Raw genomic sequence first — 26,430 nt, forward strand, 5'->3', positions numbered from 1 at the left:
GCATCTAGAAGAGGCATAGGCCATGCTCGGGCAGGGAGAGGGATAATAAATATTTCTGGCAATTCCACGTACCAGGAAACTTGATACCCCTTGGTTAGCTCCTTGGTTCCCCTAACATTTTAGCTCGAACTAGTAGAGTCTCAGCAATGGTGTCAAATATGCCTGTTAGTCCATGTGTCAGTGCATGGAACAGGCTAACCCTTTGTGACTGAGAAGAGGACATCCCACACTTCAGAGATAGGAGGGATCGAACTAGTCTTCCATCAGGCCTATGTCCCTTGCCGAGCTTGTTGAGCTGAAGACTTGGGCAGACACATAGGGAACAAGTGGCAGGAACCAGAAGTGGGGTAGTTTTCATGATGCTTGCCTTGTCCGGAGACCTTTCCTTTTGGGGCTTTTCATCCTCAGGTTTAACTCTAGCCTTTGTCTTTGTTGCAATTTATAGACGCGTTGCCAACCACCACCTTACCGGCATCGACAGTAGATAAATAGTCCTCTCACTCCTCCCTAGGGCTCGCTCTCTACCTCTGGACAAATGTTTTGTCTGAAAATGATAGAATGAGGGTCAAGGAGGGCCCCTCTCTTTTTCATGTCCCTGCGGGTTGCGGGGGAGGAAGGTAGAGTCTGTGGGGACCCAGCTCTGGGTCTGATGTTGGAGGCTGGAGGTTGCTGGTGACTTGTCTCCTGTGGAATCCTGTTCCAACTGGTCAGGAAAGATCTTCATCCAGGTGCTGAGGAAAAGCCCTGGAGGATTCCCTAATCCTACTAAGACCTCATTCCTGTCCCTCAGCCCATGCATTGCAGAGGTGTGAAAAGTCAGTGAAAGTGACTGTCCCCGCACCTGTCTGGCCAAGGCCTTGTCATACCTGTGAAATTTTCAGAAGCCAGAAAGGACCATAGAATTGCCACCAAGCTCCTGAGCATGGGGAGGGTCTCGCCTGCCAACTGTAGCTGTGTAGCTCTGTCCTGGGTGTGCCCAAGTTAGGGAATGGAGTATCCATTCCTTTTAACTCCAGTGGGATCACAGGTGCTTCCCCAAAACTTGAGCCTTCATAAACCCAGACAGAAAAGGGTGTCACTGCTCCTTCAACTTTGATGAAGCTGAATCTCTGGTTGCAGTCATATTCAAAGGTGACTGCCTGCTCAGGTGACTTTAGCCATTAGGATGTGCCTTGAGTGTGGAACATTCCTTAGATCCTTGACCTCCTGATAGGGATGGATGAAGGGTTCTTCTGTTCCCCTGTAGGACCTGAATCCAGTTTGGCCCTGAGGCTGGTGAATGGAGGTGACAGATGTCAGGGCCGAGTGGAGGTCCTATACCGAGGCTCCTGGGGCACCGTGTGTGACGACAGCTGGGACATCAATGATGCCAGTGTGGTCTGCAGGCAGCTGGGCTGTGGCTGGGCCACATCAGCCCCAGGAAGTGCCCGGTTTGGCCAGGGCTCAGGACCCATTGTCCTGGATGATGTGCGCTGCTCAGGGAATGAGTCGTACCTGTGGAACTGCCCCCACAATGGCTGGCTCTCCCACAACTGTGGCCATCATGAAGACGCTGGTGTCATCTGCACAGGTGGGTCTCCAAGACTTTGGGTCTCCTCTCTTGGGGTAGATTTTGCTCAGGAAATGAGGTCTTAATATGTTCTAATCTCCTCACTCAGAGCTTTTTCAATATTTCCTATATTTCTGATATCTCCTTAGCTCTCTCCTAGGAAACTGCGTGAGTCTTTACCACATTGCCAGGTTTTGAGGAGGTCAGAGAGGACAATGGGCCAAAGTGAAATAAGGGTCACACCTTTGTTCACTGATGCAGCACAAGCAGAGGGAGAAGACAAAAGCACCAGGTCTTTGCCTTTTAGTGTGGCTGGAAAGGAATAGCTGGGGCCAGGTTGTTCATGAAGATAGAGGTTGATTTGAGTCGTGACTTTGCAGGCTGCATAGGAGCATGGTGCAGGCATCTGCTCAGCTTTTGCTGTGGGCCTCAGGCTGCTTGTACTCCTGGTAGAAGGGGATGGGGAGCTGGCTTGGGCAGAGGTCACATGGTGAGGGAGGAAGCAAGAGAGAGCAAGAGGGAGGGCCCAGACTCTTTTCAACCACCAGCTCTTGCTAGGAACTAAGAGAAGAACTCATCCCTGACCAGGGAGGTCACTAAGTGATTCATGAAGTGTTGGCCTCTATGACCCAGACGTGGGACATCAGGCCTCACCTGTATACTTGGGGATCCAATCCCAACATGAGTCTTGGAGGGGACAAGCATCCAAACTATAGCATGCTGGCTCTCCAGGGTTCTGCCTTTCCCCTACTGAAAGGTTTAAGTGAGGGTGAGGTGGATGCAGCACATATAGGCATTGGTGGAGGGATGGTCTCACTGGGAGGAGCCCAGAAGCAAAGGCTTATGCTGGGAAGGGAGGGTCTTCTGCTGAGGACCAATAAGGAGGCATCAGACTGGAAACACAAGGCTGGGAGTGCAGTTTTGTGACTATCCATGACTGTCCATGTCTGGCCTGCTTGACTGCAATTCCCTCCAGAGCACTGCAGTGTCCTGCCTGTGCACCAGTCAGGTGTGGTGGTGGTGGGGTGGTGGCAATGTCCATGAGGCCTGCTGAGCAAAGCCTTGTTATGAATGCCTGTGGGCTGGGCTAGGAGATGACAGGCTGGATTTTTGCTGGAGTGCCTCTTCATACTTGCTGATGCAGGGACTACTAACATGTGCAAGGGAGAGGGTTGGTTTTGTGTCAACCTGATTGCTATGGGCAGACACAAAGTCCTTCAAACATCCCCAGATGCATCAGGGCCCCATCTACATCCAGAAAGGCAGAGGCCATGCTTGGGCAGGGAGAGAGATATTACATATTTCTGGTGCCTCCACTTGCTAGGAGACTTTATACTCCTTTGGGCAGCTCCCTGATCCTTCTAACACTTTAGCTCCAAAGGTCAGAGGCTCATCAATGGTGTCAGATATGCCCATTAGTCCATATGTCAGTGGATGGGGCAGGCAAACCCTTTGAACCTGAGAAGAGGATATCCCACACTTCAGAGGCTGGAGGGACCAGACTGGTCTCCAGTGAGGCCTGTGTCCCTTGCAGTGCTCACTGGGCTGAAGACATGGGCAGACACATGGGGAGCAAGTGACAGGAACCAGAAATTGAGTAGGTTTCATGATGCTTGCCATGTCCGGAGACTTTTCCTTTTGGAGCTTTTCACCCTCAAGTTTAATTCTAGCCTTTGTCTTTGTTGCAATTAAAGACGCGTTGCCGACCACCACCTTACCTGCATTGACAGTAGGTAAATAATCCTCTCAACCCTTCCTAGGGCTCACTCTCTACCTCTGGACAAATGTTTTTTTCTGGAAAGGATAGGATGAGGGTCAAGGTGGGCCCCTGTGTTTTTCATGCCTTGTGTATTAGTGGGAGGAAGTTGGAGTCTCTGGGGAGCCAGTCCTGGTTCTGGTGTTGGAGGCTGGAGGGTGCTGGTGACCTGTCTCCCACGGGATCCTCTTCCAAGTATCAGGAAAGATCCTCATCCACGTGCTGAGGACAAGTCCTGGAGGACTCCCTACATCCTAATGGGACCTCGTTCCTGGCCCTCCGGCCATGCATTGCAGACCTGCAAGGGTGGGTGACAGTTCCTGTCCCTGCAGCTGTCTGGCCAAGGCCTTGCCATCCTTGGCAATTTGCCAGAAACCAGGGAGGACCACGTGGGTGCCACCTAACTCTTGAACATGGGGACAGCATGGGCCTGACCTCTGGAGCTGTGACACTCCATCCTGTGTGTGCCCAGAGTAGGGCGCCTACTCCTGTCACCTCCACTGGGGTCACAGATGCTTCCCCAAAACTTGATCCTCCATAAACCCAGGCAGGATAGCATATCACCTCTCCTTCCACTGTGATGAAGCTGAACCTCTGGTTGCAGTCATACTCAGTCGTGACTGCCTGCCCAGGTGACTTTGGCATTAGGAAGTGCCCTGAGTGTGGAATGTGCCTTAGATCCTTGACCTCCTGATAGGAATGGATGAAGAGTTCTTGTGTTCCCCTGTAGGACCTGAATCCAGTTTGGCCCTGAGGCTGGTGAATGGAGGTGACAGGTGTCAGGGCCGAGTGGAGGTCCTATACCGAGGCTCCTGGGGCACCGTGTGTGATGACAGCTGGGACACCAATGATGCCAATGTGGTCTGCAGGCAGCTGGGCTGTGGCTGGGCCACATCAGCCCCAGGAAATGCCCGGTTTGGCCAGGGCTCAGGACCCATTGTCCTGGATGACGTGCGCTGCTCAGGCTACGAGTCCCACCTGTGGAACTGCCCCCACAATGGCTGGCTCTCCCACAACTGTGGCCATAGTGAAGACGCTGGTGTCATCTGCTCAGGTGGGTCTCCAAGACTTTGGGTCTCCTCTCTTGGGGTAGATTTTGCTCAGGAAGCAAAGTCTTAATATGTTCCAATCTCCTCACTCAGAGCTTTTTCAACCTTTCCTGTATTTCTGATATCTCCTTAGCTCTCTCCTAGAAAACTGCATGAGTCCTTGCCACATTGCCAGGTTTTGAGGAGGTCAGAAAGGACAATGGGCCAAAGTGAAATAAGGGTCATACCTTTGTTCACCGAGGCAGCACAAGCAGAGGGAGAAGACGAAAGCACCGGGTCTTTGCCTTTTAGTGTGGCTGGAAAGGAATAGCTGGGGCCAGGTTGTTCATGAAGATAGAGGTTGATTTGGGTTGTGGCTTTGCAGGCTACATAGGAGCATGGTGCAGGCATCTGCTCAGTTTTTGCTGCGAGCCTCAGACTGCTTTTACGCCTGGCAGAAGGGGATGGGGATCTGGCTTGGGCAGAGGTCACATGGTGAGGGAGGAAGCAAGAGAGAGCAAGAGGGAGGGCCCAGACTCTTTTCAACCACCAGCTCTTGCTAGGAACTAAGAGAAGAACTCATCCCTGACCAGGGAGGTCACTAAGTGATTCATGAAGGGTTGGCCTCCATGACCCAGACATGGGACATCAGGCCTCACCTGTATACTTGGGGATCCAATCCCAACATGAGTCTTGGAGGGGACAAGCATCCAAACTATAGTACGCTGGCTCTCCAGGGTTCTGCCTTTCCCCTACTGAAAGGTTTAGGTGAGGGTGAGGTGGATACAGCACATATAGGCATTGGTGGAGGGATGGTCTCACTGGGAGGAGCCCAGAAGCAAAGGCTCATGCTGGGAAGGGAGGGTCTTCTGTCGAGGACCAATAAGGAGGCATCAGACTGGAAGCACAAGGCTGGAAATGCAGTTTCGTGACTGTCCATGTCTGGCCTGGGTTTTGGGGGTGTGAGTGCTTGACTATAATTCCCTCCAGAGCACTGCAGTGTCTTCCGTGTGCACCAGTCAGGTGTAGGTCAGACAGTGCCCATAAGGCCTGCTGAGCAAAGCCTTGTTATGAATGCCTGTGGGCTGGGCTAGGAGATGACAGGCTGGATTTTTGCTGGAGTGGCCGCTTCATACTTGCTGATGCAGGGACTACTAACACGTGCAAGGGTGAGGGTTGGTTTTGTGTCTTCCTGATTGCTATGGGCAGACACAAAGTCCTTCAAACACCCCCAGATGCGTCAGGGCCCCATCTACATCCAGAAAGGCAGAGGCCATGCTCAGGCAGGGAGAGAGATATTATATATTTCTGGTGCCTCCACTTGCTAGGAGAATTTATACTCCTTTGGGCAGCTCCCTGATCCTTCTAACACTTTAGCTCCAATGGTCGGAGGCTCAGCAATGGTGTCAGATGTGCCCATTAGTCCATGTGTATCGGGAGAACCTGCTCCCAATGTTTAATGTGGGTTCTTTTTATTTCCTAAGTGTCTCGGCTGGGTTGGGAAATAAAGGGAAAGAGCACAGAGAGAAATTTAAAGCTGGGTGTCCGGGGGAGACATCACATGTCAGCCGCATCCGTGATGTTCCCTGAGCCATAAAACCAGCAAGTTTTTATTAGCGATTTTCAAAAGGGGAGGGAGTGCACGAATAGGGTGTGGGTCACAGAGATCACATACTTCACAAGGTAATAAAATATCACAGAGCAAATGCAGGCAGGGCAAGATCACAGGACCACCGGATGAGGAGAAATTAAAATTGCTAATGAAGTTTCGGGCACGCATTGTCATTGATAACATCTTATCAGGAAACAGGGTTTGAGAGCAGACAACCTGTCTGACCACAAATTATTAGGTGGGAATTTTCCTCCACCTAATAAGCCTGGGAGCGCTACAGGAGTCCGGGGCTTATTTCATCCCTTTGGCTTCAACCACAAAAGATGGAAGGCCTTAAAAGGGGTCATCTATAAGCCTACCTTCAGGGCGCATTCTCTTTCTCAGGGATGTTCCTTGCTGAGAAAAAGAATTCAGCAATATTTCTCCTATTTGCTTATGAAAGAGGAGAAATATAGCTCTGTTCCGTCTGGCTCTCCGGCTGCCAGTTCAAAGTTACCTCTCTCGCTCCCTGAATCTCACTGTTATCCTGTTTTTTTTTTTTTTTAAGATGCCCAGATTACATGTTGTTCAAACACACATGCTCTACAAACAATTTGTGCAGTTGATACAATCCCAGGGTCCTGAGGTGACATTCATCCTCCTCAGTTTATGAAGAAGATGACAGGATTAAGAGATTAAACTGAAGACAGGAATCGGAAAACACAAGGGTATTGATTGGGGAAGTGATAAGTGTCCATGAAATCTTCACAATTTATGTTCAGAGATTACAGTAAAGACAGGTGTAAGAAATTATAAAAGCATTAATTTGGGGAACTAATAAATGTCCGTGAAATCTTCACAATTTATGTTCTTCTGCCGCAGCTTCAGCCGGTCCCTCTGTTCAGGGTCCCTGACTTCCTGCAACACATGTGTCAGTGGATGGGGCAGGCAAACCCAGAGGTCAGAGGGATCAGATTGGTCTCCAGTGAGGCCTGTGTCCCTTGCTGAGCTCACTGGGCTGAAGACTTGGGCAGACACATGGGGAGCAAGTGACAGGAACCAGAAATTGAGTAGTTTTCATGATGCTTGCCATGTCCGGAGACTTTTCCTTTTGGAGCTTTTCACCCTCAAGTTTAATTCTAGCCTTTGTCTTTGTTGCAATTAAAGACACGTTGCCGACCACTACCTTACCTGCATTGACAGTAGGTAAATAATCCTCTCAACCCTTCCTAGGGCTCACTCTCTACCTCTGGACAAATGTTTCTTCTGGAAAGGATAGGATGAGGGTCAAGGTGGGCCCCTGTGTTTTTCATGTCCTTGTGTATTAGTGGGAGGAAGTTGGAGTCTCTGGGGAGCCAGTCCTGGTTCTGGTGTTGGAGGCTGGAGGGTGCTGGTGACCTGTCTCCCACGGGATCCTCTTCCAAGTATCAGGAAAGATCCTCATCCAGGTGCTGAGGACAAGCCCTGGAGGACTCCCTACATCCTGATGGGACCTCGTTCCTGGCCCTCCGGCCATGCATTGCAGACCTGCAAGGGTGGGTGACAGTTCCTGTCCCTGCAGCTGTCTGGCCAAGGCCTTGCCATCCTTGGCAATTTGCCAGAAACCAGGGAGGACCACATGGGTGCCACCTAACTCTTGATCATGGGGACAGCATGGGCATGCCCTCTGGAGCTATGGCACTCATTCCTGTGTGTGCCCAGAGTAGGGAGTAGGGCACTATTCCTGTCACCTCCACTGGGGTCATAGGTGCTTCCTGAAAACTTGATCCTCCATAAACCCGGGCAGGATAGCATATCACCTCTCCTTCCACTGTGATGAAGCTGAACCTCTGGTTGCAGTCATACTCAATCGTGACTACTTGTCCAGGTGACCTTGGCCATTAGGAAGTGCCCTGAGTGTGGAATGTGCCTTAGATCCTTGACCTCCTGATAGGGATTGCTGAAGGGTTCTTGTGTTCCCCTGTAGGACCTGAATCCAGTTTGGCCCTGAGGCTGGTGAATGGAGGTGACAGGTGTCAGGGCCGAGTGGAGGTCCTATACCGAGGCTCCTGGGGCACCGTGTGTGACGACAGCTGGGACATCAATGATGCCAGTGTGGTCTGCAGGCAGCTGGGCTGTGGCTGGGCCACATCAGCCCCAGGAAATGCCCGGTTTGGCCAGGGCTCAGGACCCATTGTCCTGGATGATGTGCGCTGCTCAGGGGATGAGTCGTACCTGTGGAACTGCCCCCACAATGGCTGGCTCTCCCACAACTGTGGCCATAGTGAAGACGCTGGTGTCATCTGCTCAGGTGGGTCTCCAAGACTTTGAGTTTCCTCTCTTGGGGTAGATTTTGCTCAGGAAGTGAGGTCTTAATATATTCTAATCTCCTCACTCAGAGCTTTTTCAACCTTTCCTGTATTTCTGATATCTCCTTAGCTCTCTCCTAGGAAACTGCATGAGTCCTTGCCACATTACCAGATTTTGAGGAGTTCAGGGAGAAAAATGGGCCAAAGTGTAATAAGGGTCACGTCTTCGTTCACCTACTGAGGCAGCGCAAGCAGAGAGAGAAGAGGAAAGTGCTGGGTCTTTGCATTTTAGTGTGGCTGGAAAGGAATAGCTGGGGTCAGGCTGTTCATGAAGATAGTGGTTCATTTGGGTCGGGGCTTTGCAGGCTGCATAGAAGCATGATATCTGCTTGGCTTCTGTTGATGGCCTCAGGCTGCTTTAGTTCCTGGCAGAAGGAGATGGGGAGCTGTCCTGGGCAGAGGTCACATGGCCAGTAAAGGAAGCAAGAGAGGGCAAGAGGGAGGGCCCAGACTCTTCAACCACCAGCTCTTGCTAGGAACTAAGAGAAGAACTCACCCTTGACCAGAGAGGGCACTAAGTGATTCATAAAGCGTTGGCCTCCATGACCCAGACATGGCGCATCAGGCCTCACCTCTATACTTCGAGTTTCCAATCCCAAGATGAGTCTTGGATGGGACAAACATCCAATCTATAGCACGCTGTCTCTCCAAGGTTCCGCCTTTCCCCTACTGAAAGGTTTAGGTGACAGTGAGGTGGACGCAGCACATATAGGCTTTGGGGGAGGGTCGATCTCACTGGGAGGAGCCCAGAAGCAAAGGCTCATGCTGGGAAGGGAGGGTCTTCTGGTGAGGCCCAGTAAGCAGGCCTCAGACTGGAAACACAAGGCTTGGAATGCAGATCTGTGTCTGTCCATGTCTGGCCTGGGTTTTGGGAGTGTGAATGCTTGACTGCAATTCCCTCCAGAGAACTGCAGTGTCCTGCCTGTGCACTGGTCAGGTGTGGGGTGGGCAGTGCCCATGAGACCTGCTGAGCAAAGCCTTGTTCTGAATGACTGTGGGCTGGGCTGGAAGATCATAGGCTGGATTTTTGCTAGAGTGGCCTCTTCATACTTGCTGACTCAGGGACTGCTAAGACATGCAAGGGAGAGAAGGTTGGTTTTGTGTCAACCTGATTACTATGGGCAGACACAAACTTAATCACTTTGGAGCTGGCAGTAGTGGCAGGATCTGCCCAGACATCTTCCAAGGAGCATCCTTGTGGGGACATGCATGGCAATGCCCCTCCCTCTTGATGGGGACCTAGCATAGACTGAACGCATGACCTGTTTAGCTCCTTCCACCTTTGTTCCAGTTTTGCCAGCTTCTGTGTAGTGCATCTGATCTGACCTCCTTTCTCACAGCCGCCCAGTCCCATTTGACGCCCAGGTCAGGTGATTCCCCAGTGTCCTTCCTTGGGATATCCCTTTTCTTTCTGCACAATTGTCCTTTTTCCCACTCTGCAGAGCCCTCCTTCTTATCTGTGGGTCATACTATTTTCCCTGCTCTGTAACTGAGACCCTAGCATGAAGCTTCTTAACCAGACATGGTTAAGAAGATATGATCTTTCTAAGAATTGAGAGTGATTGCCAAAGTCTCCTGGGAAGGCAATGTCAGCTATAGCCTTAAACATGACTGTCCGTGGGCAAGCAATGCCAGTGCAGGCCTGATACCTCCATTCCTCACTCCTTCAAACACCCCCAGATGCGGCAGGGCCCCCGTCTACCTCCAGAAAGGCAGAGGCCGTGCTCTGGCAGGGAGAGATATATTAGATATTTCTGGTGCCTCCACTTGCCAGGAGACTTTATACTCCTTTGGGCAGCTCCCCGATCCTTCTAACATTTTAGTTTCAAGTGTGAGAGTCTCAGCAATGGTGTCCAATGTGCCCATCAGTCCATGTGTCTGTGGATGGGGCAGGTAAACCCTTTGTAGCTGAGAAGAGGATATTCCACACTTCAGAGGTAGGAGGGATCAGACTGGTCTCCAGCGAGGCCTATGTCCCTGGCTGTGCTCCTTGAGCTACAGACTTGGGCAGACACCTGGGGAGCAAGTGGCAGGAACCAGAAGTCGAGTAGTTTTCATGATGCTTGCCTTGCCCAGAGACCTTTCCTTTTGGAGTTTTTCACCCTCAACTTTAATTCTAGCCTTTGTCTTTGTTGCAATTTACAGACCTGTTGTCGACCAGCACCTTACCTGCATCGACAGTAGGTAAATAATCCTCTCACCCCTCCCTAGGGCTCACTCTCTACCTCTGGACAAATGTTTTGAATGAAAATGATAGGATGAGGGTCAAGGTGGGCCCTTCTATGTTTCATGTCCCTGTGCATTGAGTGAGAGGAAGTTGGAGTCTCTGGGGAGCCAGTCCTGGGTCAGGTGTTGGAGGCTGGAGGGTGTTGGTGACCTGTCTCCTGTGGGACCCTGTTCCAAGTATCAGGAAATATCCTCATTCAGGTGCTCAGGACAAGCCCTGGAGGGCTCCCTACTCCTGGGACCTCATTCCTGGCCCTCTGGCCATGCATTGCAGACCTGCAAGGATGGGTGACAATTGCCGTCCCTGAAGCTGACTGGCCAAGGCCTTGCCATCCCTGGTAATTTTCCAGAAGTCAGAGAGGACCACGTGGGTGCCACCAAAGTCTTCAACATGGGGACAGCATGGGCCTGGCCTCTGGAGCTGTGGCGCTCCATCCTGTGTGTGCTCAGAGTAGGGACTGGGGCGTCCATTCCTGTCACCTCCACTGGGGTCACAGGTGCTTCCCCAAAACCTGAGACTCCACAAACCCAGGCAGAATAGGGTATCACCTCTCCTTCCACTGTGATGAAGCTGAACCTCTGGTTGCAGTCATGCTCAATCGTGACTGCTTGTCCAGGTGACCTTGGCCATTAGGAAGTGCCCTGAGTATGGAATGCGCCTTAGATCCTTGACCTCATGGTAGGGATGGATGAAGGGTTCTTGTGTTCCCCTGTAGGATCTGAATCCAGTTTGGCCCTGAGGCTGGTGAATGGAAGTGACAGGTGTCAGGGCCGAGTGGAGGTCCTATTCCGAGGCTCCTGGGGCACTGTGTGTGATGACAGCTGGGACACCAGTGATGCCAATGTGGTCTGCAGGCAGCTGGGCTGTGGCTGGGCCACATCAGCCCCAGGAAATGGCCAGTTTGGCCAGGGCTCAGGACCCATTGTTCTGCATGATGTGCGCTGCTCAGGACACGAGTCCTACCTGTGGAGTTGCCCCCACAATGGCTGGCTCTCCCATAACTGTGGCCATCATGAAGACGCTGGTGTCATCTGCTCAGGTGGGCCTCCAAGACCTTGGGTTCCCTCTCCTAGACTGGAGTTTGCTTAGGAAGAAAATCCTAATTACATTGTGATCTCCTCACTCAAAGCTTCTTCTATGTTTCCCGTATTTATGCAGTCTTGTTAGCTCTCTGCTAAGAATCTGTATGAATTTCGCTATAGGGCCTGGTGTTCCTGTGGTCACTTAGGACAGGGGACCAAACTCAAACAACCCAGACTTTCTCCCTTTCTTGAGGCAGTGCAAGGAAGTGGCAGAAGAGAAAAGTGCTGGCTCCCCAGGGCCCCCTTTCTCCCCTGCTGAGTAGCACTGGGTGAGGGTTTCATGGACGCAGGACAGACAGCAAGGCAGGGGAGGATTCCTCTCGCTGCGAGGAATTCTGAAATAAAAATGCTTGTCTGGAAGTGGGTTCTCAGCTGCGACCCAGTAAGGACGTCTGCAAATAGAGGCTCAAGGGTTAGGAATGTAAATGTGTGTCTCTTCATGTCAGGCCTGGGTTGTGTGGGGTTGGAGTTCTTGACCTCAGCTCCTCTTAGAACGCTGCTGAGCATTGCCTGTGCCCCAGGTCTGGTGTGGGGAGGGCAGCCCACATGAGGCCGGCCAGGCATGGCCTTGTTATTGCCTCTGGTCCGGGCTGGAAGATCACACAAGGGATTTTGGCTGGAGTGGCTTCCTCAGCCTTGTTGACTCAGAAACGCCTAAGACATGCAAGGGAAAGGGTTGGTTTAGGGTTATCCTGGTTACCCTGGGCAGACACAAAGTTAATCACCTCAGAGCTGGCAATAGTGGACAGGATCTGACTCGACCCCTTACACGGTGCATCTCTGTGGGGATGGCATGGCAATGTCCCTGCCTGTGTGATCGGAACTAGGATGGACTGAGTGTCACACTTGCCCATTTCTTTCCCTCCTCGTTCCAGTTTTGCAGACTTCTGTGTAACGTGCCTGATCTGACCTTCTCTTCTCTTTCTCACAGTTTTACACTCCCAGTCGACACCCATTCCAGGTAAGTTTCCAGTGTCCTTCCTCAAAACGTCCCTTCTCTTTCTGCCCAATCACCCCTTCCCCACTCCACAGAGCTCTCCTGTTTCTGTCTGTGGATACTGTGGAGCATATTATTTCTACCCCCAACACCGGCTATGTAACTGAGACCCCAGCACAACGCTTTTTAAACACACGTCGGATTCAGGAGGCTTCTGTCTTCTTTTCAACCCCTCTCAGCTTAATGAAACAGTTTCAAACTGTCCCAGTGGACAGACTTTACAGCTTCAGGAACTGGCCCATGTTTAATCAGCTTTGGTCCTTTTATATTCAGGACTCACATATAGTTTCTGAAAATTGAGGGTGTCACCTACTGAACTGTTCAAGGCATCGTCAGGGCAGGCTCAATACCCCCATCCATCGCTGCTGGAAAAATTCCAAGATTATGATGGGCCACATTTGTATCCAGAAGATGCAGAGTTTGTGCTTGGGCAGGGAAAGGGATAATAAAGGTTTGTGGTGTCTCTGCTTAGCCAGAAACCTGATTCCTGATTGTCCCCTGGGAAGCCCCTGGTTCCCCTAACATTTTAGCTTCCAGTGTCCGAGCCTCAGCAATGGCGTCTGATATCCTAGTCAGTCCATGCATCAGCAGATGTGGGATGGCATGGTGGGGAGCATCCCCTAACACATAGAAAGATACCTCAGGATTAGAGAAATGGAGGGCTCAGTCTGGTCTCCAGCAGGACCTTTACCCCTGGATGAGTTCACAGCAGAGGAGACCTGGGCAGACACATGGGAAGCAAGTGGCAGGAACAGGAAGTGGAATTGTTTCCAGTTTGATTCCCCCTCCCACGGAACCTTTTGTTCTGGGCCTTTTCCCTTCAAGCCTAATTCTGTCTTTTTTCTTTGTTGCAATTTACAGACACTTGGCTGACCTCACCTGCGTCAACAGCAGGTAAATAATCCTCTCACCCCTCCCTAGGGCTCACTATCTCTGGACATATTTTGTGTTTCAAACTGATAGGATGCGGCTCAAGGTGGGCCCCTCTCTTTCATGTCCCTGTGGGTTGCGTGGGAGGAAGGTGGAGTCTCTGGTGAGCCAGTCCTGGGTCTGATGTTGGAGGCTGGAGGCTGCTGGTGATCTGTCTCTCATGGGACCCTGTTCCAAGTGTTCAGGAATGATCCTCATCCAGGTGCTCAGGACAAGCACTGGAGGGCTCCCTAATCCTGTAGGGACCTCATTCCTGGCCTTCTGACCATGCACTGCAGACCTGCAAAAGTGCGTGAAAATTTCTATCCGTGCAGCTCTCTGGCCATGGCCCCGCTATCCCTGGCAATTTGCCAGAAACCAGAGAGGACAGCATGGGTGCCACCAAACTCTTGAACATGGGGCCAGCATGGGCCTTCCCTTTGAAGCTGTGGAGCTCCATCCTGTGTGTGCCCAGAGTAGGGAGTGGGGATACCATTCCTGTCACCTCCACTGGGGTCACAGATGATTCCCCAAACTCTGAGCCTCCATAAACCCGGGCAGCATAGTACATCCCCTCTCCTTCCCCTGTGATAAAGCTGAACATCTGGTAGCAGTAATATACAATCCCTGATAGGGATGGATGAGGGTTCTTGTGTTCCCCTGTAGGATCTGAATCCAGTTTGGCCCTGAGGCTGGTGAATGGAGGTGACAGGTGTCAGGGCCGAGTGGAGGTCCTATACCAAGGCTCCTGGGGCACCGTGTGTGATGACTACTGGGACACCAATGATGCCAATGTGGTCTGCAGGCAGCTGGGCTGTGGCTGGGCCACATCAGCCCCAGGAAATGCCCGGTTTGGCCAGGGCTCAGGACCCATTGTCCTGGATGATATGCGCTGCTCAGGGCACGAGTCCTACCTGTGGAACTGTCCCCACAGAGGCTGGCTCTCCCACAACTGTGGCCATCATGAAGACGCTGGTGTCATTTGCTCGGGTGGGCCTTCAAGACCTTGGGCTCCCACTCTTAAGTTCCAGTTTGCTCGGGAAGAAAATCCTAATTACATTGTGATCTCCTCACTCAAAGCTTCTTCTATGTTTCCCGTATTTATGGAGTCTTGTTAGCTCTCTGCTAAGAATCTGTATGAATTTCGCTATAGGGCCTGGTGTTCCTGTGGTCACTTAGGACAGGGGACCAAACTCAAACAACCCAGACTTTCTCCCTTTCTTGAGGCAGTGCAAGGAAGAAGCAGAAGAGAAAAGTGCTGGCTCCCCAGGGCCCCCTTTCTCCCCTGCTGAGTAGCACTGGGTGAGGGTATCATGGACGCAGGACAGACAGCAAGGCAGGGGAGGATTCCTCTCGCTGTGAGGAACTTTGAACTAAAAATGCTTGTCTGGAAGTGGGTTCTCAGCTGCGACCCAGTAAGGACGTCTGCAAATAGAGGCTCAAGGGTTAGGAATGTAAATGTGTGTCTCTTCATGTCAGGCCTGGGTTGTGTGGGGTTGGAGTTCTTGACCTCAGCTCCTCTTAGAACGCTGCTGAGCATTGCCTGTGCCCCAGGTCTGGTGTGGGGAGGGCAGCCCACATGAGGCCGGCCAGGCATGGCCTTGTTATTGCCTCTGGTCCGGGCTGGAAGATCACACAAGGGATTTTGGCTGGAGTGGCTTCCTCAGCCTTGTTGACTCAGAAATGCCTAAGACATGCAAGGGAGAGGGTGGGTTTGGGGTCATCCTGGTTACCCTGGGCAGACACAAAGTTAATCACCTCAGAGCTGGCAATAGTGGACAGGATCTGCCTCGACCCTTTACACGGTGCATCTCTGTGGGGATGGCATGGCAATGTCCCTGCCTGTGTGATCGGAACTAGGATGGACTGAGTGTCACACTTGCCCATTTCTTTCCCTCCTCGTTCCAGTTTTGCAGACTTCTGTGTAACATGCCTGATCTGACCTTCTCTTCTCTTTCTCACAGTTTCCCAGTCCCAGTCGACACCCGGTCCAGGTAAGTTTCCAGTGTCCTTCCTCAAAACGTCCCTTCTCTTTCTGCTCAATCACCCCTTCCCCACTCCACAGAGCTCTCCTGTTTCTGTCTGTGGATACTGTGGAGCATATTATTTCTACCCCCAACACCGGCTATGTAACTGAGACCCCAGCACAACGCTTTTTAAACACACGTCAGATTCAGGAGGCTTCTGTCGTCTTTTCAACCCCTCTCACCTTAATGAAACAGTTTCAAACTGTCCCAGTGGACAGCCCTTACAGGTTCAGGAATTGGCCTGTGTTTAATCAGCTTTGGTCCTTTTATATTCAGGACTCACGTAGAGTTTCTGAAAATTGAGGGTGTCACCTTCTGAACTGTTCAAGGCATCGTCAGGGCAGGCTCAATACCCCCATCCATCACTGCTGGAAAAATTCCAAGATTATGATGGGCCGCATTTGTATCCAAAATAGGCAGAGTTTGTGCTGGGGCAGGGAAAGGGATAATAAAGGTTTGTGGTGTCTCTGCTTAGCCAGAAACCTGATTCCTGATTGTCCCCTGGGAAGCCCCTGGTTCCCCTAACATTTTAGCTTCCAGTGTCCGAGCCTCAGCAATGGCGTCTGATATCCTAGTCAGTCCATGCATCAGCAGATGTGGGATGGCATGGTGGGGAGCATCCCCTAACACATAGAAAGATACCTCAGGATTAGAGAAATGGAGGGCTCAGTCTGGTCTCCAGCAGGACCTTTACCCCTGGATGAGTTCACAGCAGAGGAGACCTGGGCAGACACATGGGAAGCAAGTGGCAGGAACAGGAAGTGGAATTGTTTCCAGTTTGATTCCCCCTCCCACGGAACCTTTTGTTCTGGGCCTTTTCCCTTCAAGCCTAATTCTGTCTTTTTTCTTTGTTGCAATTTACAGACACTTGGCTGACCTCACCTGCGTCAACAGCAGGTAAATAATCCTCTCACCCCTCCCTAGGGCTCACTATCTCTGGACATATTTTGTGTTTCAAACTGATAGGATGCGGCTCAAGGTGGGCCCCTCTCTTTCATGTCCCTGTGGGTTGCGTGGGAGGAAGGTGGAGTCTCTGGTGAGCCAGTCCTGGGTCTGATGTTGGAGGCTGGAGGCTGCTGGTGATCTGTCTCTCATGGGACCCTGTTCCAAGTGTTCAGGAATGATCCTCATCCAGGTGCTCAGGACAAGCACTGGAGGGCTCCCTAATCCTGTAGGGACCTCATTCCTGGCCTTCTGACCATGCACTGCAGACCTGCAAAAGTGCGTGAAAATTTCTATCCGTGCAGCTCTCTGGCCATGGCCCCGCTATCCCTGGCAATTTGCCAGAAACCAGAGAGGACAGCATGGGTGCCACCAAACTCTTGAACATGGGGCCAGCGTGGGCCTTCCCTTTGAAGCTGTGGAGCTCCATCCTGTGTGTGCCCAGAGTAGGGAGTGGGGATACCATTCCTGTCACCTCCACTGGGGTCACAGATGATTCCCCAAACTCTGAGCCTCCATAAACCCGGGCAGCATAGTACATCCCCTCTCCTTCCCCTGTGATAAAGCTGAACGTCTGGTAGCAGTAATATACAATCCCTGATAGGGATGGATGAGGGTTCTTGTGTTCCCCTGTAGGATCTGAATCCAGTTTGGCCCTGAGGCTGGTGAATGGAGGTGACAGGTGTCAGGGCCGAGTGGAGGTCCTATACCAAGGCTCCTGGGGCACCGTGTGTGATGACTACTGGGACACCAATGATGCCAATGTGGTCTGCAGGCAGCTGGGCTGTGGCTGGGCCACATCAGCCCCAGGAAATGCCCGGTTTGGCCAGGGCTCAGGACCCATTGTCCTGGATGACATGCGCTGCTCAGGGCACGAGTCCTACCTGTGGAACTGTCCCCACAGAGGCTGGCTCTCCCACAACTGTGGCCATCATGAAGACGCTGGTGTCATTTGCTCGGGTGGGCCTTCAAGACCTTGGGCTCCCACTCTTAAGTTCCAGTTTGCTCGGGAAGAAAATCCTAATTACATTGTGATCTCCTCACTCAAAGCTTCTTCTATGTTTCCCGTATTTATGCAGTCTTGTTAGCTCTCTGCTAAGAATCTGTATGAATTTTGCTACAGTACCTGGTCACTTAGGCCAGGGCTCCAAACTGACACAACCACCCAGACTTTATCTGCTTCCTGAGGTAGTGCAAGAAAGAGGAAGAAGAGAAACGTGCTGGCTCCCCAGGGCTCCATTTCTCCCAGGCTGAGTAGCGCTGGGTGAGGTATCGTGGACACAGCACAGACAGCAGGGGCAGGGAGGGATTCTCTGACTGCAAGGAGCTCTGAACTAAAGATGCTTGTCTGGAAATGGGTTCTCAGCTGAGATCCGGTGAGGACGTCTGGAAATAGTGGCTCAAGGGTTAGGAGTGCAAATGCATGTCTGTTTGTGTCAGGCCCGGGTCACATGGGGTTGGAGTCCTTGACCTCAGGTCCTCCCAGAACGCTGCAGAGCACTGCCTGTGCCCCAGGTCCGGTGTGCGGAGGGCAGCTCCCATGAAGCCAGCCAGGCATGGCTTATTATTGCCTGTGGTCGGGTCTGGAAGATCACACAAGGCATTTGGGCTGGAGTGGCCTCCTCAGCCTTGCTGTCTCAGGAACTGCCAAAACATGCAAGGGAAAGGGTTGGTTTAGGGTCAATCTGGTCACCCTGGGCAGACACAGTTACTCACCTTGGAGCTGACAATAGTGGCTGGGATCTGCCCAGACCCCTTATATGGTGCATCTCTGTGGGGATGTCCTCGGCAATGCCTCTCCCTCTGTGACAGGGACTAGGATGGACTGAGTGTCAGGCTTGCCCAGTTCCTTCTACCTTTGTTGCGGTTTTGCCATTTTCTGTATAGTGCATCTGATCGGACCTTCTCTTTCTCACAGCTGCTCAGTCCCAGTCAACGCCCAGGCCAGGTGAGTCCCCAGCATCCTTCCTCGGGATGTCCCTTCTCTTTCTGCCCAGTTACCTCTTCCCCACTCCACAGAGCTCTCCTGCTTCTCTGTGCAGATACTGTGGGGCATGTTATTTTCACCCCCACCACTCTGTAACTGAGACCCCAGCACAGTGCTTCAACAGACCTAGGGTTCAGGAGGCTTCTGTTTTCTGTTCATTTATCTCAGCTTTCATGAAGCAGTCTTATAGTGTACAATGGAAAACCCTTACAGGTTCAGGAAGTGGCCTCGTGTTTAATGAGTTTGGCTCCTTCATATTCAGAGCTGATACAACATTTCTGAGAATTGAGAGTGATTGCCAAAGTCACCTGGGAAGACAATGTCAGTTCAAGCCTTAAACATGACTTCTGCCATGGGCAAGCAATGTCAGTGCAGGCCTGATACCTCCATCCCTCACTCCTTCAAACAGCCCAGATTTTGCAGGGCCACATCTGCATCCAGAAAAGGCAGAGGCCATGCTTGGGCAGGGAGAGGGATAATAAATATTTCTGATGCCTCCACTTACCAAGAAACTTGATACCCGTTTGGACGGCTCCTTGGTTTCCTAACATTTTAGCTCCAACTGTCAGAGCCTCAGCAATGGTGTCAGATGTGCCCATCAGTCCATGTGTCACGGGATGGGGCAGGCTAACCCTTTGTAGCCGAGAAAAGGACATCTCACACTTCAGAGGTAGGAGGGATGAGACTGGTCTCCAGCAAGGCTTTTGTTCCTGGCTGAGCTCACTGAGCTGAAGACTTGGGCAGCACTTGGAGCAAGTGGCAGGAACCAGAAATTGAATAGTTTTCATGATGCTTGCCTGATCCAGAGACTTTTTTTTTTTTTTTGTAGATTTTCATCTTCAAGTCTAATTTTGTCCTTTCTCTTTGTTGCAATTTACAGATACTTGGCTGACCACCAACTTACTGACACCGCCAATAGGTAAATCATCCTCTCACTCCTCCCAGAGGCTCACTCTCTACCTCTGGACAAATGTTTCTTTTGAAAATGATAGAATGAGGCTCAAGGTGGGAGCCTCTGTTTTTCATGTTTCTGCGAATGGCCTGGGGAGAAAGGTGGACTCCCTGGGAACCTAGTTCTGGGTCTGATGTTGGGGGCTGGAGGGTGCTAGTGACCTGTCTCCCCCGGGATTCTGTTTTATGTAGTCATGAAAGATCCTCATCCAGGTGCTCAGAACAAGCCCGGGAGGGCTCCCTAATCCTACTGGGACCTTGTTCCTGGCCCTCAGGCCACAGGCTGCAGACCTGAGAAGAGTGGGGAAAGTGCCTGTCCCCGCCGCCGTCTGGCCAAAGTCCTGCCATTTCTGGCACTTTGTTAGAAGCCAGAGAGGACCCTGTGGGTGCCACCAAACTCCTGAACATGAGGCAGGTCTCGGCCTCCTATCTGGAGCTGTGGGGCTTCATCCTGTGTGAGAATGGAGCTCAGAATGAGGAGTGAGGCCTCCATTCCTGTCACTTCCAGTGCAGTCGCAGGTGCTTTCTCAATTATTTGAGCTTCCATAGACTTGGGCAGAGTAGGACCTCACTGTTTCCTCCACTATGATGAAGCTGAACCTCTGTTTGTATTCATATTCCAAGGTGATTACCTGCCCACGTGACTTTGGCCATGAGAAACTGCCCTGAGTGTAGAACATTCCTTAAATCCTTAACCTTGAACTCATGATCAGTATGGATGAAGGGTTCTTCTGTTGCCCTGTAGGATCTGAATCCAGTTTGGCCCTGAGGCTGGTGAATGGAGGTGACAGGTGTCAGGGCCGAGTGGAGGTCCTATACCGAGGCTCCTGGGGCACCGTATGTGATGACTACTGGGACACCAATGATGCCAATGTGGTCTGCAGGCAGCTGGGCTGTGGCTGGGCCACGTCAGCCCCAGGAAATGCCCGGTTTGGCCAGGGCTCAGGACCCATTGTCCTGGATGATGTGCGCTGCTCAGGACAGGAGTCCTACCTGTGGAACTGTCCCCACAGAGGCTGGCTCTCCCACAACTGTGGCCATCATGAAGATGCTGGTGTCATTTGCTCAGGTGGGCCTTCAAGACATTGGGCTGCCTCTCTTAGGTTGAAGTTTGCCCCTGAAGAAAATCCTAATTACATTGTGATCTCCTCACTCAAAGCTTCTTCTCTGTTTTCTGTATTTCTGTAGTCTTGTTAGCTCTCTGCTAAGAATCTGTATGAATTTTGCTACAGTACCTGATCACTTAGGCCAGGGCTCTAAACTGAGACAACCACCCAGACTTTATCTGCTTCCTGAGGTAGTGCAAGAAAGAGGAAGAAGAGAAACGTGCTGGCTCCCCAGGGCTCCATTTCTCCCAGGCTGAGTAGCGCTGGGTGAGGGTATCGTGGACACAGCACAGACGGCAGGGGCAGGGAGGGATTCTCTGACTGCAAGGAGCTCTGAACTAAAGATGCTTGTCTGGAAATGGGTTCTCAGCTGAGATCCAGTGAGGACGTCTGGAGATAGTGGCTCAAGGGTTAGGAGTGCAAATGCATGTCTGTTTGTGTCAGGCCCGGGTCACATGGGGTTGGAGTCCTTGATCTCAGGTCCTCCCAGAACGCTGCAGAGCACTGCCTGTGCCCCAGGTCCGGTGTGCGGAGGGCAGCTCCCATGAAGCCAGCCAGGCATGGCTTATTATTGCCTGTGGTCGGGTCTGGAAGATCACACAAGGCATTTGGGCTGGAGTGGCCTCCTCAGCCTTGCTGTCTCAGGAACTGCCAAAACATGCAAGGGAAAGGGTTGGTTTAGGGTCAATCTGGTCACCCTGGGCAGACACAGTTACTCACCTCGGAGCTGACAATAGTGGCTGGGATCTGCCCAGACCCCTTATATGGTGCATCTCTGTGGGGATGTCCTCGGCAATGCCTCTCCCTCTGTGACAGGGACTAGGATGGACTGAGTGTCAGGCTTGCCCAGTTCCTTCTACCTTTGTTGCGGTTTTGCCATTTTCTGTATAGTGCATCTGATCCGACCTTCTCTTTCTCACAGCTGCTCAGTCCCAGTCAACGCCCAGGCCAGGTGAGTCCCCAGCATCCTTCCTCGGGATGTCCCTTCTCTTTCTGCCCAGTTACCTCTTCCCCACTCCACAGAGCTCTCCTGCTTCTCTGTGCAGATACTGTGGGGCATGTTATTTTCACCCCCACCACTCTGTAACTGAGACCCCAGCACAGTGCTTCAACAGACCTAGGGTTCAGGAGGCTTCTGTTTTCTGTTCATTTATCTCAGCTTTCATGAAGCAGTCTTATAGTGTACAATGGAAAACCCTTACAGGTTCAGGAAGTGGCCTCGTGTTTAATGAGTTTTGGCTCCTTCATATTCAGAGCTGATACAACATTTCTGAGAATTGAGAGTGATTGCCAAAGTCACCTGGGAAGACAATGTCAGTTCAAGCCTTAAACATGACTTCTGCCATGGGCAAGCAATGTCAGTGCAGGCCTGATACCTCCATCCCTCTCTCCTTCAAACAGCCCAGATTTTGCAGGGCCACATCTGCATCCAGAAAAGGCAGAGGCCATGCTTGGGCAGGGAGAGGGATAATAAATATTTCTGATGCCTCCACTTACCAAGAAACTTGATACCCGTTTGGACGGCTCCTTGGTTTCCTAACATTTTAGCTCCAACTGTCAGAGCCTCAGCAATGGTGTCAGATGTGCCCATCAGTCCATGTGTCACGGGATGGGGCAGGCTAACCCTTTGTAGCCGAGAAAAGGACATCTCACACTTCAGAGGTAGGAGGGATGAGACTGGTCTCCAGCAAGGCTTTTGTTCCTGGCTGAGCTCACTGAGCTGAAGACTTGGGCAGCACTTGGAGCAAGTGGCAGGAACCAGAAATTGAATAGTTTTCATGATGCTTGCCTGATCCAGAGACTTTTTGTTTGTTTGTTTGTTTGTAGCTTTTCACCTTCAAGTCTAATTTTGTTCTTTCTTTGTTGCAATTTACAGATACTTGGCTGACCACCAACTTACTGACACCGCCAATAGGTAAATCATCCTCTCACTCCTCCCAGAGGCTCACTCTCTACCTCTGGACAAATGTTTCTTTTGAAAATGATAGAATGAGGCTCAAGGTGGGAGCCTCTGTTTTTCATGTTTCTGCGAATGGCCTGGGGAGAAAGGTGGACTCCCTGGGAACCTAGTTCTGGGTCTGATGTTGGGGGCTGGAGGGTGCTAGTGACCTGTCTCCCCCGGGATTCTGTTTTATGTAGTCATGAAAGATCCTCATCCAGGTGCTCAGAACAAGCCCTGGAGGGCTCCCTAATCCTACTGGGACCTTGTTCCTGGCCCTCAGGCCACAGGCTGCAGACCTGAGAAGAGTGGGGAAAGTGCCTGTCCCCGCCGCCGTCTGGCCAAAGTCCTGCCATTTCTGGCACTTTGTTAGAAGCCAGAGAGGACCCTGTGGGTGCCACCAAACTCCTGAACATGAGGCAGGTCTCGGCCTCCTATCTGGAGCTGTGGGGCTTCATCCTGTGTGAGAATGGAGCTCAGAATGAGGAGTGAGGCCTCCATTCCTGTCACTTCCAGTGCAGTCGCAGGTGCTTTCTCAATTATTTGAGCTTCCATAGACTTGGGCAGAGTAGGACCTCACTGTTTCCTCCACTATGATGAAGCTGAACCTCTGTTTGTATTCATATTCCAAGGTGATTACCTGCCCACGTGACTTTGGCCATGAGAAACTGCCCTGAGTGTAGAACATTCCTTAAATCCTTAAATCCTTGACCTCATAATCAGTATGGATGAAGGGTTCTTCTGTTGCCCTGTAGGATCTGAATCCAGTTTGGCCCTGTACAATGGACAACCGTTACAGGTTCAGGAACTGGCTTCATGTTTAATGAGTTTTGGCTCCTTCATATTCAGAACTGATATAACCTTTCTGAGAATTGAGAGTGATTGCCAAAGTCACCTGGGAAGACAATGTCAGTTCGAGCCTTAAACATGACTTCTGCCATGGGCAAGCAATGTCAGTGCAGGCCTGATACCTCCATCCCTCACTACTTCAAACAGCCCAGATTTTGCAGGGCCACATCTGCATCTAGAAAAGGCAGAGGCCATGCTTGGGCAAGGAGAGGGATAATAATATTTCTGATGCCTCCACTTACCAAGAAACTTGATACTCGTTTGGACGGCTCCTTGGTTTCCTAACATTTTAGCTCCAACTGTCAGAGTCTCAGCAAATGGTGTCATATGTGCCCATCAGTCCATGTGTCACTGGATGGGGCAGGCTAACCCTTTGTAGCCGAGAAAAGGACATCTCACACTTCAGAGGTAGGAGGGATGAGACTGGTCTCCAGCAAGGCTTTTGTTCCTGGCTGAGCTCACTGAGCTGAAGACTTGGGCAGCACTTGGAGCAAGTGGCAGGAACCAGAAATTGAATAGTTTTCATGATGCTTGCCTGATCCAGAGACTTTTTTTTTTTTTTTGTAGCTTTTCACCTTCAAGTCTAATTTTGTTCTTTCTTTGTTGCAATTTACAGATACTTGGCTGACCACCAACTTACTGACACCGCCAATAGGTAAATCATCCTCTCACTCCTGCCAGAGGCTCACTCTCTACCTCTGGACAAATGTTTCTTTTGAAAATGATAGAATGAGGCTCAAGGTGGGAGCCTCTGTTTTTCATGTTTCTGCGAATGGCCTGGGGAGAAAGGTGGACTCCCTGGGAACCTAGTTCTGGGTCTGATGTTGGGGGCTGGAGGGTGCTAGTGACCTGTCTCCCCCGGGATTCTGTTTTATGTAGTCATGAAAGATCCTCATCCAGGTGCTCAGGACAAGCCCTGGAGGGCTCCCTAATCCTACTGGGACCTTGTTCCTGGCCCTCAGGCCACAGGCTGCAGACCTGAGAAGAGTGGGGAAAGTGCCTGTCCCCGCCGCCGTCTGGCCAAAGTCCTGCCATTTCTGGCACTTTGTTAGAAGCCAGAGAGGACCCTGTGGGTGCCACCAAACTCCTGAACATGAGGCAGGTCTCGGCCTCCTATCTGGAGTTGTGGGGCTTCATCCTGTGTGAGAATGGAGCTCAGAATGAGGAGTGAGGCCTCCATTCCTGTCACTTCCAGTGGAGTCGCAGGTGCTTTCCCAATTATTTGAGCTTCCATAGACTTGGGCAGAGTAGGACCTCACTGCTTCTTCCACTATGATGAAGCTGAACCTCTGTTTGTATTCATATTCGAAGGTGATTACCTGCCCACGTGACTTTGGCCATGAGAAACTGCCCTGAGTGTAGAACATTCCTTAAATCCTTAAATCCTTGAACTCATAATCAGTATGGATGAAGGGTTCTTCTGTTGCCCTGTAGGATCTGAATCCAGTTTGGCCCTGAGGCTGGTGAATGGAGGTGACAGGTGTCAGGGCCGAGTGGAGGTCCTATACCGAGGCTCCTGGGGCACCGTATGTGATGACTACTGGGACACCAATGATGCCAATGTGGTCTGCAGGCAGCTGGGCTGTGGCTGGGCCACGTCAGCCCCAGGAAATGCCCGGTTTGGCCAGGGCTCAGGACCCATTGTCCTGGATGATGTGCGCTGCTCAGGACAGGAGTCCTACCTGTGGAACTGTCCCCACAGAGGCTGGCTCTCCCACAACTGTGGCCATCATGAAGATGCTGGTGTCATTTGCTCAGGTGGGCCTTCAAGACATTGGGCTGCCTCTCTTAGGTTGAAGTTTGCCCCTGAAGAAAATCCTAATTACATTGTGATCTCCTCACTCAAAGCTTCTTCTCTGTTTTCTGTATTTCTGTAGTCTTGTTAGCTCTCTGCTAAGAATCTGTATGAATTTTGCTACAGTACCTGACCACTTAGGCCAGGGCTCTAAACTGAGACAACCACCCAGACTTTATCTGCTTCCTGAGGTAGTGCAAGAAAGAGGAAGAAGAGAAACGTGCTGGCTCCCCAGGGCTCCATTTCTCCCAGGCTGAGTAGCGCTGGGTGAGGGTATCGTGGACACAGCACAGACAGCAGGGGCAGGGAGGGATTCTCTGACTGCAAGGAGCTCTGAACTAAAGATTCTTGTCTGGAAATGGGTTCTCAGCTGAGATCCGGTGAGGACGTCTGGAAATAGTGGCTCAAGGGTTAGGAGTGCAAATGCATGTCTGTTTGTGTCAGGCCCGGGTCACATGGGGTTGGAGTCCTTGACCTCAGGTCCTCCCAGAACGCTGCAGAGCACTGCCTGTGCCCCAGGTCCGGTGTGCGGAGGGCAGCTCCCATGAAGCCAGCCAGGCATGGCTTATTATTGCCTGTGGTCGGGTCTGGAAGATCACACAAGGCATTTGGGCTGGAGTGGCCTCCTCAGCCTTGCTGTCTCAGGAACTGCCAAAACATGCAAGGGAAAGGGTTGGTTTAGGGTCAATCTGGTCACCCTGGGCAGACACAGTTACTCACCTCGGAGCTGACAATAGTGGCTGGGATCTGCCCAGACCCCTTATATGGTGCATCTCTGTGGGGATGTCCTCGGCAATGCCTCTCCCTCTGTGACAGGGACTAGGATGGACTGAGTGTCAGGCTTGCCCAGTTCCTTCTACCTTTGTTGTGGTTTTGCCATTTTCTGTATAGTGCATCTGATCGGACCTTCTCTTTCTCACAGCTGCTCAGTCCCAGTCAACGCCCAGGCCAGGTGAGTCCCCAGCATCCTTCCTCAGGATGTCCCTTCTCTTTCTGCCCAGTTACCTCTTCCCCACTCCACAGAGCTCTCCTGCTTCTCTGTGCAGATACTGTGGGGCATGTTATTTTCACCCCCACCACTCTGTAACTGAGACCCCAGCACAGTGCTTCAACAGACCTAGGGTTCAGGAGGCTTCTGTTTTCTGTTCATTTCTCTCAGCTTTCATGAAGCAGCTTCATACTGTACAATGGAAAACCCTTACAGGTTCAGGAAGTGGCCTGGTGTTTAATGAGTTTTGGCTCCTTCATACTCAGAACTGATATAACCTTTCTGAGAATTGAGAGTGATTGCCACAGTCACCTGGGAGGACAATGTCAGTTTGAGCCTTAAACATGACTTCTGCCATG

At 51.5% G+C, this 26,430-nt stretch overlaps 1 protein-coding gene across 50 annotated transcripts in view; it reads left to right on the forward strand.

The window, feature by feature from the left end:
- DMBT1 (deleted in malignant brain tumors 1) overlaps window positions 1-26,430 on the forward strand; it is a 96,714-nt gene that overhangs the window by 40,346 nt on the left and 29,938 nt on the right. For 36 of the 50 annotated variants that reach the window (XM_077947754.1, XM_077947769.1, XM_077947779.1 and 33 more), the window contains 17 exons: window positions 1,247-1,570; window positions 4,036-4,359; window positions 7,891-8,214; window positions 10,418-10,456; window positions 11,215-11,538; window positions 12,513-12,542; window positions 13,440-13,472; window positions 15,452-15,481; window positions 16,379-16,411; window positions 18,375-18,404; window positions 19,324-19,362; window positions 20,140-20,463; window positions 21,423-21,452; window positions 22,377-22,415; window positions 23,905-23,943; window positions 24,723-25,046; window positions 26,006-26,035. In XM_077947754.1, coding sequence (XP_077803880.1) covers window positions 1,247-1,570; window positions 4,036-4,359; window positions 7,891-8,214; window positions 10,418-10,456; window positions 11,215-11,538; window positions 12,513-12,542; window positions 13,440-13,472; window positions 15,452-15,481; window positions 16,379-16,411; window positions 18,375-18,404; window positions 19,324-19,362; window positions 20,140-20,463; window positions 21,423-21,452; window positions 22,377-22,415; window positions 23,905-23,943; window positions 24,723-25,046; window positions 26,006-26,035 — 2,316 coding nt within the window. The remainder of the gene's footprint in view (window positions 1-1,246; window positions 1,571-4,035; window positions 4,360-7,890; window positions 8,215-10,417; window positions 10,457-11,214; window positions 11,539-12,512; window positions 12,543-13,439; window positions 13,473-15,451; window positions 15,482-16,378; window positions 16,412-18,374; window positions 18,405-19,323; window positions 19,363-20,139; window positions 20,464-21,422; window positions 21,453-22,376; window positions 22,416-23,904; window positions 23,944-24,722; window positions 25,047-26,005; window positions 26,036-26,430) is intronic. The other 14 variants (XM_077947746.1, XM_077947747.1, XM_077947786.1 and 11 more) reach the window with 14 other exon arrangements.

This window comes from Macaca mulatta, chromosome 9, assembly GCF_049350105.2.
Source record: "Macaca mulatta isolate MMU2019108-1 chromosome 9, T2T-MMU8v2.0, whole genome shotgun sequence".
Lineage (NCBI taxonomy): Eukaryota > Metazoa > Chordata > Mammalia > Primates > Cercopithecidae > Macaca > Macaca mulatta.